Consider the following 11,093-nt stretch of genomic DNA (forward strand, 5'->3'; position numbering starts at 1 on the left):
TACTCCATTCAAAAAACAAACTCGTGTTGTTATCAGAGCAGTGTGGAACCTAGAATAATTTAGATTTCAGGATGAATTTCAGGTTCGAGAACTTATCACCAAAAGTATCACGCTTATCAACCCGGCAAACTTTAATGTAAAACTTGTCGTAAAAATTAATGCCACAAATTAACACGAACCCAAGACTTGGTATCTTACATGATGCCTTCTCTGTGCAAAGTCAGTGGTATTAAAAATGTGAACAGTGACGTCAACAACGGTCGTTCTTCAGTAATACATCATGGCAATACAATTATAACAACAGCAGTTAAACAAAACTGAGGATACACTAGGCTTGTTCAAAATTTGTCTCAGTTTTATTCTCTTTTATGTTCTGAAGGAACTGTTTAAAATGAACAACCAAGACGAAGTTCTACTAGTCATCTTAATGGGCCTTATGGTTGCCCCCTTCCTTCTCAACACTAGTCGATTTCTAAAAGCCATCGAGCTATGCAAGGAATGCTTGTTCATTCTAAAAGACAGGGTCAGCATAAACGACGAGAAATTAACTAAATTATTCTACAAAAGGATATATTTTATAATGTGGAATGTGAGTAGTCGCATCAGCGATAATAAAAAGGCCATTGAATATGCAGAGAAACTTCTGCAAATTTATCATGAAAGTGGTGAAAGACTTGAGGAATACAAGCTAAGCGTAACGCTTGGGGTAATGTATTTTCGTCAAAATCAATACGCGCAAGCAAGACAACTCTATGAAAAAGGACTACTAATCAGTAAGGAAATTGGAGACAGAATACGAGAAGCGTCCTGTTACAGAGACCTTGGAACTGTGTATCAATTAGTCGGCGAATATGAGAAGGCTAGAGAACATCTCGAGAAATCACTTGTGATCCAGAAAAAAATTGGAAACAGAATAGGAGAAGCGTCCTGTTACGGAAATCTTGGATATGTGTATCTCTCAGCTTGCGAATATAAAAAGGCTAGAGAACATTTCAAGACATCACTTCTGATCCAGAAAGAAATGGGAGACAGAAATGGAGAAGCTGCCTCTTACGGAAGCCTTGGAAATGTGTATCAATCAGTTGGCGAATATGAGAAGGCTAGAGAACATCTCCAGAAATCACTTGTGATCAGGAAAGAAATTGGAGACAGAAAAGGAGAAGCTAGGTCTTACGTGAACCTTGGAGCTGTGTATCAATCAGTTGGCGAATATGAAAAGGCTGAAGGATATCTAGAGAAATCCCTTGTGATCCAGAAAGAAATTGGAGACAGAAAAGGAGAAGCTATGTCTTACGTAAGCCTTGGAAATGTGTATCAATCAGTCGGCGACTATGAAAAGGCTACGAGACATCTCGTGCAATCACTTGTGATCCAGAAAGAAACTGGAGACAGAAATGGAGAGGCTGCCTCTTACGGAGCCCTTGGAGCTGTGTATCAATCACGTGGGGAATGTGAGAAGGCTAGAGAACATATCGAGAAAGCACTTGTGATCCAGAAAGAAATTGGAGACAGAAAAGGAGAATCTATGTCTTACGTAAACCTTGGAAATGTGTATCAATCAGTCGGCGACTATGAAAAGGCTACAAGACATCTCGTGCAATCACTTGTGATCCAGAAAGAAACTGGAGACAGAAATGGAGAGGCTGCCTCTTACGGAGCCCTTGGAGCTGTGTATCAATCACGTGGGGAATATGACAAGGCTAGAGAACATATCGAGAAAGCACTTGTAATCCAGAAAGAAATTGGAGACAGAAATGGAGAAGCTGGCTCTTTCGTAAACCTTGGAGCTGTGTATCAATCAGTTGGCGAATATGAGAAGGCTAGAGAACATATCGAGAAATCACTTGTGATCCAGAAAGAAATTGGAGACAGAAATGGAGAAGCTGCCTGTTACACCAACCTTGGATATGTGTATGAATCAGTTGGCGAATATGAGAAGGCTAGAGAACATATCGAGAAATCACTTGTGATCCAGAAAGAAATTGGAGATAGAAAAGGAGAAGCTGCCTGTTACGGAGCCCTTGGAATTGTGTATAAATCAGTTGGCAAATATGAGAAGGCTAGAGAATATATCGAGAAATCACTTGTGATCCAGAAAGAAATTGGAGACAGAAATGGAGAAGCTAAGTCTTACGTAAACCTTGGAAATGTGTATGAATCAGTTGGCGAATATGAGAAGGTTTTAGACTACTATGAAAAAGCACTGACCATCAGCGAAAGAATTGCTGACAGATATAATATAGCTGTGTCTTACAAAAGCATGGGAAATAATTTTTTCTCTTTTGGAAAGTATAGCAAAGCTAATGAATATAATAAGAAAGCTTTTGTCATCTCCACAGACATTGGTGATAGGGAAGGCGTGACCAGGTTTTACCTGAGCCAAGGAAATGTGGAGCTGGCCGTGGGTAACTCTATCAAGGCAAAAGAATATTATGAAAACGGGCTTGCAATAAGCAAAGAAATTGGACACAGGACAACAGAAGTAACTGGTTACCTATCGCTTGGACATCTGTTTTTCGCGCAGTCTGAATATGATAGAGCGGAAGAATATATCAAGATGGCGCTCGCATTAAGTGAGAAGATTGGAGATATTGCGAAGCAGTCCTATTCCCTCGAAATATTGGCACGCATTAGAATGGAAGAAGGAAGGATTCAGGAGGCTATCTCATATTTCTTTTCTGGTATTGAAAAATGTGACGAAATGCGCGACTCCCTCCGCGACAACGATCAATTTAAGATTTCCTTTTCTGACAGCAATATTCGTTCTTACAGAGATCTCAGTATGTTGCTTTGTGAAATCGGGAATCATACTGAAGCTCTTTATGTTTCAGAGCTTGCAAGGGCAAGGGCTTTGGCAGATTTAATGTCGGCGCAGTACTCTGTGGAGAATAAAATCTCTGCTAATCCTCGAACTTGGACTGGTCTTGAAGTCATCGTGGGCAAAGAATGTAACTGCACCTGTCTGTATGTCTCATATCATTATGACACCATATATTTGTGGATTCTTAAAGCAGGCAGAGTTACATCTTTGCAAAAGATGAAAGGAAATGATCTAATGGCTCGCGAAGGATTAGGTCAACAAGTCGAAGAGTTTTTTGATTTCCGAAGTTTTGGCGTTTTACCAGACGGGATTTGCGAAGACCGATCTTTACACGACCTTCAGCCAGAATCAAAAACATGCGAGGAAGACAGCCATGTAGGTTGGCGAATTGGAGCGGACAGCGAAGTTGACCAAGGACCCAAAATGAACCTTCCTATCTGTTACAAACTTATCATCGCTCCAGTGGTGGACTTTCTTGAGGGTCCCGAAATCATTATTGTTCCTGATCGTGCTTTATATCAAATTCCATTTGCTGCCTTAACCGATAAAAGCGGAAAGTACCTATCCGAGACTTTCAGGATCCGTGTTGTTCCTTCTTTAACAACTCTCAAGCTCCTTAATGAAAGTCCAGCAGACTATCACTGTCAGACTGGTGCATTGATAGTGGGAAATCCTGATGTTGGTGAAGTGCATTTCAATGGAAAACTCACGAACATTTCGAGACTACAATGTGCAGAAAACGAAGCTAAGATGATAGCAGAAAAGCTGGGTGTTGAGCCTTTGTTAGGACAGCAAGCGACTAAGGTGGCAGTACTTCAAGCGATGAATTCAGTGGCTTTGATTCATATCGCCGCACACGGTGATGCTGAAAGAGGAGCAATTGCCCTTGCACCATCTTTTCGTCATCCTAACGGGATACCTCAAGAAGGACTGTACTTATTGACAATGGCAGACATTTCAAAAGTTCAACTGCGAGCTAAACTGGTAGTCCTTAGCTGTTGCCACAGTGCCCGTGGACATACAAAAGCTGAGGGAGCAATCGGAATTGCCCGAGCGTTGTTAGGATCTGGCGCACGCTCAGTGTTGGTGGCACTGTGGGCCCTGGATGACAAATCAACGGAGCAGTTAATGACTCATTTCTACGATCACCTTGTTGCTGGGGAAAGTGCTAGTGAATCTCTGCACGAGGCCATGAAGTGGATGAGAAGCAAGGGCTATGACGTGAACCAGTGGGCGCCTTTTATACTGATTGGAGATGACGTGACATTTGATTTTGGAGAGAAAGGTAAGACTCGATGAAAACACATGCTTTCTTCATTTCTAGCAAAGGTCTCCTGGTATTTTCTCACAATTTCCTTAGATGTACGTTATCGGTCAACTTTGTGTATTTTCAAAAAAGGGTCAGGTTTCTATATCTATTTATTTCTGTACGCTTGTCGTTTGATCTTGTGCGGCTAATGTATTTTACAACTGAACTTAGCTCTGTCGATCATTAGAGTGTAGACCATGAAGTTACGAAACAAAATTGCAACGAAATTTTTGAAAGAATTAAAAAGCACCCTCCTATATCGAAGTTCAGTTACTACATAAAAACTGAGGAGATTTGAAAACTTGCGAATTTTTGGTTTCCTGATTTTCTCGCATTTTGACATCATACTTGATCGTTATTTTGTACGCTGGATACAGCAATGTAATTATGTTCTGTTTATTCTCCCAACAATTTTCAATGTTGTTATAAAAGAAAAATGGATTACCCCTGGCTGGATTGTATGGTCCACCTTCCTTCAAAAGATCTCGCATTATTGTGATATCACCTAAGGCGTCCACATTTAAAGGGGCTAGGTCACGCTATTTTAGCCAATTTTGTTTAATTTTGTTAATTATGGGCTCCGAACGTCAAATTGGCAGAGCAAAAGTCTTTCATTTGCAAAATCACGGCCACATTGCAACTGAGAATGATTTTCCAGCTGTGTAAATGACATTTTGATATAAACTGATATAAATTTGTAAAAAGGTGGGCCGACGTTTTTCAAGTTTACCCAAATACAGTTCATTTCAATCCTCTCCAGTTTTGTCCATCCATGTCCCTTCTTGGCTTTCCTGTGTTTTGTTTGAGATCTTCTATAGTTTTGGGCCGTTTTTGTGATATTTTAGTTAATTCTATGAACATTTGATCAGTGCTGAAATTGCCTAACACTGCGTGACCTAGCCCCTTTAAACTCTGTCCTGAAATTGCTCACGGTTCCAGTAGAAGTTTACAGTTTAACAAGCCACAGCCATGAATCCGGATAATCTGCTAAAATGAATGTACATTTTGTAATTAGGCAACTATTCTTTAAGATAATGAATATAGATGGTTACACATCTTTTGTGATTTGGTTATTTTCTTTGTCAGGTGTTGGGAAGGATGACCAGGACGGCAGCGAGTGATCGCATGAGAAGAAAAATATGCCATGACCTCAACGGTCCCTTCAAGTTCTAGTGCTAAGTTGCATATCAGAAATAAATCGATGTTTAATATTTGGCCTCAGTAGAAATTTTACGCGCTAACCCTTGAAGTTTTTTTAAATATTCACTTTTTTAGCTGAAGCCGTTGCTTCTCTTGCAAGTATAAAATCATTTCTCTAAGATATTTTAGGGGAAAAAAGATTTGAAACTTAACCGAACACTGCAGTGTACAGCTGAGGGTTGAGTGTTGCTGAATGATGATAGAAATTGTTCTGGTCTTTGCTGCGAGGAAAAATAAGGACTGCAATACAGAACTAGGGGCGTTGTTTGAGTTGTATACATATTGTTTCGGTTGGCCAATCATGAAGACCCTTGTAAACGGTGCAGGTCGGCCCTGAGGTTTGATTGACAAACTTAGCGTTTCACATACCAGCGAGACTTGTTAATTTTTTTACAAATGTTGTATATAAAAATTCTCACACTTAGTAGCAATTGTAAAAATAGCTAAATTGAAGAAGTAGGATTTTAAAGTAAAATAGTGTCAGAAACAACATGCATTTCTTTTGCCGTTGTTTCATTTTTGACCCGTTTTTATGGAGAACATCTAGGTTTTGTTAGTATTTTCATGTATCATAGTTTTTTTTTACAAGGAAGAAGAGTTTTACAATTTGAAATTTTATCAAGCATTAAGTTGGTATGTCCAATTAATTACCAAAAGAAATATTAAGAGCATAATTAGCATTTGGAATTTTGTTGAACACTGTGCATGGTTAATTTGCTGTTTACCATGCAGTAAAGTTTACAGATACCTTTGTAAATAGTGCGACTGAAAGAACGTTTTCTTGATAGGTAAATTACAGTGACATGAGAAATTGTTCGCATTATACTTATCACAATTATCCTGAACATTGCCCTTTTGTAAAATAAGAAGAACTTTTCTTCTCTAAAGGCATATACTACTTAGGAAAAATTAACGGGCCTATTGTTTTTTAATTTTAAGTCTAGAGGAATCAATTAAAACTGTAAGTAATTTAAATCTCAGCTGTAGACTTCTTCTCATTTATATTAGATTCTGGACAAAAAAACAATTGCGGCGTCGGCGACACCTGAAGCTTGCTAATAGGCCTTTTGCACGATCCGGTCACATGGTACGGAACTAATTATGCTGGGACGCAAGTTACACAGTGGGACTTTCAAAACAAAGGAAAGTAGGGCTAGACTGGTACGAGTTCCTTTGTTTTAGAAGTCCCATTGTGTAACTTGTGTCCCAGTATAATCAATTCCGTACCATGTGACCGGATCGTGAAAAGGGCCTATTGCCAACTTCAAGTCGATAAAAGTAAATTAGCTACATTAAATTAAAGTCCAAATTTCGAGAGTTGCCCTTTCCTTTATGGTAGCAAGATCCGGTCATTATGGTAGCTGTGCGTTTAGAATTCGCTACGGCGGCTCATTTACTATTTTCCAACTCAAGTTGAAGTTGTTAGCTAAGTATTGCTTAAACTGAGGGTCAACAGTTTTACACTTGGATTTTTTTCCTTTTAGATGAATGTTCTTTGCTCATTTGACTAGGAGTGGTAGGGTGGAGGGAAGAAAAGCTGTATATATATTCCATTGTCCTCTGTCTGATTACGGTAAAGAAACGCTGCTATGTATTAAATTTTGCACGCTTTCGTTGAAGGGCGGAAACGGTGAGAAAAATACCCTTAGATTTCCCCTGCGCTGTGACTAACTACCCGAGTGAGTAAGACTAAAACCAGCAGAATCGCTCGGAATTACCTCTTTCCAACAAGAAAATGATGACTATTGACATTATGCCATATAATAAATCCGTTTATGGCAAAACATTGTTCGGTCAGGCAGGCTGGATGTTAGCCTCGTTCATTTTTGTTTCTTTTTTTCTTTGGATCTCGACGCATACACGGCGCAAAGAAGAACTGGGCCAATATCCGCAGCCATCTTGACCTCATGCCTTGTCACTGAATAACCAATATAACCGTTTGTTTTGCGCCATTAATTTTTTTTATCCAGGACAGTTATCAATTCATGCCAATAACTTTAACCCAAATTGATATCGAAATTCACAGTTTCATACGAAGTTAACACTGTTATCAAGTGAAACGCATACACGTTTAGCTTCGTCAGCTCCTAGCCTGAAAATCTCGAATAATTTTAGCGACTCTCGACGTTTTCAGTAGGGAGTTTACGAAACCACAACGGTAATTGCAACGGGAACGTCACTGAACAAAAGGTTTAATGAGCAGAACAATGGCTGTGCACGTGCGTTATAATTCTTGGTACATTTCTTTGCCGTCCTCTGCAAGACAACAACGTGAAATGACCAAATATTAATTTTGCGTTGTCTGGAGAACGTGAACCAAGACGGCTAATTATTCAGTTAAATTTTTATTTCAAATTAATCGCTTTGTACCGGACTTATAGTTTTGCTGTAGTTTTGACAGTGATAAACAAAGTAAATGACTTTAGAGTATCTCAAGATTCGCAGGTTAAATATAAATTCGTTTTTTAATCGACGTTGTTCTCGGCGTCGCTGTCGTGGTTTCGTAAACTCCCTAATGTGAATTTTTTTTTTATTGTTTTATTTTATTTTATTTTATTCCTTCAATTCCTAGCTAATACACAGATATGTAAATATAACGTAAAGAAAGTAAATAGTAACCGATAGTGCTTTATAAGGAAGAAAAAAACGCATAAAACAGAAATTGACATCTTGGCGCCATTGTCAAGGAAAACTAATTAAATATGCGATTTCAAGAGTAACTAAGAGTTCAGAGTTCACTGTGATGCCCGATTTGTCTACAGCTAGGGACTTTCTTAACACCCTCAACCACGCTCACCCCGCCATCAACTTCACTATGGAGGTCGAAAATGATGGAATGCTTCCCTTCCTCGGTACTCAACTCCTAAACAGAGCGCCTCGTATTGAAACTAAAGTGTTTGTGAAGCCAACAAACAGTGGTCTGCTTCTCCATTACCACAGTCATGTCGATAATAGGTACAAGCGCGGACTATTGACAACTATGCTCGATCGCGCACATCGCCTGTCTTCGTCATGGTCCTACTTCACTGAGGAGTGCGAACGACTGAAGTCTGTTTTCTCTAAACTGAAATATCCCAAGCACCTTGTTGACTCCACTGTCAAAACCTTCCTAAATTTAAAGGTCGCTGACCAGCCCTCATTACGGTCCAGATCTACGACAGAAAACACTACTCGGGTTGTCATACCCTTTAAAGACCAGGAGTCTGCTAATATCGTGAAGACACAGTTGAAAGATCTCAGTGTGAAGCTGCAGACTAGTGTTCAACCGGTATTTACGAGCCGCAAGATTGCCCAGGAGTTCTCGACAAGCGAACCTAAGCCTCAGCTCATTGATCAACAATGCGTTGTGTATAACTTCAAGTGTGACCAGTGCGATGCTGGTTATGTCGGTTACACCCGTGGCCATCTGTTCGTACGCGTTGATGGACATAGAAGCAAGACCTCGTCAGTACGCAATCACTATGATAATAGACACGCAGGCAGAATTCCGGATGACCTTCGCAATTGTTTTAGCGTGTTGAAAAAATGCCACAACAAGTTTGATTGTCTCATTAATGAGATGTTACTCATTAGACAATTACGACCGTGTTTAAATGTACAATCAGACTCAGTTCGCGCTAAAGTCTTTTTCTAACTTATGCAAATTAGAAACTCTGAACTCTTAGTTACTCTTGAAATCGCATATTTAATTAGTTTCCCTTGACAATGGCGCCAAGATGTCGCCGAAACGTCGGATTTGTCTATCGTTAGTTTTTGCCTGTATATGTTTATCTAAATCATTGTTAATTAAAACAGAAATTATATCACTTAAATTGAATTACATCGTACATTGGAAGGAGAGGAGAGGGGCACATCTAGATAAACTAATTTTGTGCCCCTAAAAGTTATGTATAACTTGAGATTATTAATAAAAAGAAAAAGAAAAAGAAGAGGAAAAATGACAAAATAGTTCAGAAAGTTATAAATAGATAACGTTTTCAAGGTACCAGCGTAAAAGTGCTTTTCGAAACATTTTTTCAGATGGTTTGTCTTTAATGGATTGCGGAATATTATTCCAAAAGAAACTTTCAATAATGCTGGGGCAAAATCTCCTAAGATTAGTTCGAAATGAAGGTATTGCAACTTGGTTGGATGATGCACTACGGGTACTGTAATTATGTAGTTCAGATGCTAATGAAACAGGTAAATTAGGAAACTTATCATAGTGGAAATAATCATAAAAAAGCATACACGTGTTCAGTTTAACAATATGAGGAAATTTCAGAAAGCCTAAGGATGTGTAGTGTGGAGTTATTGATCCTATTAAAGGAACATCATTTATAACACGAACCGCTTTGTTTTGTAATTTTATGATTTGAGACAATGGAGCGTTATAATTATTTCCCCAAAGTGTACAAGCATAGGTAAGGTAAGGATAAATAAGAGAATAATACACACTAATAAGTGTTGCTTTTGATACATAATGTTTCAACTTAACCATTATATTTATATTTTTGCTAATTTTGCCACATTTGTAGTCAATATGGTCAATCCAAGTGAGGTGACAATCAATATACACGCCAAGATATTTTACACAAAAGGACTTCTCTAAATGAACGTTTGCTACAGTTAGTGGTTGATAAAGATTGTAACTTTCCTTTTGACGGGGCATAAAAATAAGAACCTTAGTTTTTGTCAAATTTAGAGTCAATTTATTACTGCACAACCATTCGTAGACAGCAGGTAAATGATTGTTGATTTCACACAAAATACTGTCAAGATCATGTCCGGAAGCTGCTAAAGATGTATCATCTGCATATAATCTCGTAGAAAAAATACACGAAGTAATGAAAAAACATACTTCGGAAGGTTTGTCGGTCCTTGTGGTCCATGCTGCGCGAGATATTCATACACTATTTTATTGGGTTAAAAGCTTCAAAATTTCGGGATCAGCTGGAGGAAAAAAAACATCAACAAGTGTTCACAAAGAGTATGACCACAAGACGTTTATCTTTTTGCTACGAGTCCTCTCCCGTGCGAGCTCAAGACAAAATAAAGGGTCTGTGCATGGACAGACTAAGAAACAAACTCGGTATTTATTTGTCCGCAACCATATTGATCCTTTTAAAAGACAGCCGGCGAGAATTCGAACATTCTCGGGCCCAAAATTCAGCTGCGAAATAGAGCATTTCACACCTGACCCGAGCAAATTGTTTGGGCCGGAATTGGGTTCACTGCGGAATTGGTCAAAATTTGAATTCATTTAGAAATTAACTTATACCTGCAAACTTTCCTGATAACTAAGAAATGGGCTGAAAGTTTTCACTGATCATGATAGCCGAGAAATCACCAAAAGTTTAACTGAGAAAACGACATTTCAGCAGCCCTATCCGGATCCGCTCTTACTGTAATCGGTCAAAACGGAACATGGGAAAGTCATACGAACAGGTGATGACGTAAGCTTATTTGGGGGAATCCCTTGGTTCTTGTTTATTACCTAATCACTAAAAACGAAGCGTAAAATGCTTATTAACTAAGTGAGGGGAGCCCCTTCTGTAGACGAGCGACGTGTTCTTTTTGGAATGTACGGTATGGACGAGTCTTTTAAATTATAATTACGATTTGAAATCTGTCAGAAACGTTTTCACGATTTGACAACTGAGAAATCCAAAAGGGTAACTGAGAAACAACATTCCAGGACGTTTGTCCAGGCCTCCTCAGTTATTGTAATCACTCAAGGAGAATAGGTGATGACGTAAGCTCGTTCTTAATTATTGCCTAATT

The 11,093-nt window shown here is 38.9% G+C and overlaps 1 protein-coding gene across 1 annotated transcript; it reads left to right on the forward strand.

The window, feature by feature from the left end:
• Positions 1-391: 391 nt before the first annotated feature.
• Positions 392-5,698, forward strand: LOC145468234 (uncharacterized). Its single transcript, XM_081451900.1, has 3 exons — positions 392-879; positions 1,000-4,106; positions 5,217-5,698. Exons 1-3 carry the CDS (start codon positions 392-394, stop codon positions 5,249-5,251), a joined length of 3,630 nt encoding a protein of 1,209 aa, XP_081308026.1. The 3' UTR covers positions 5,252-5,698.
• Positions 5,699-11,093: the final 5,395 nt, after the last annotated feature.

This window comes from Orbicella franksi, chromosome 14, assembly GCF_964199315.1.
Source record: "Orbicella franksi chromosome 14, jaOrbFran1.1, whole genome shotgun sequence".
Lineage (NCBI taxonomy): Eukaryota > Metazoa > Cnidaria > Anthozoa > Scleractinia > Merulinidae > Orbicella > Orbicella franksi.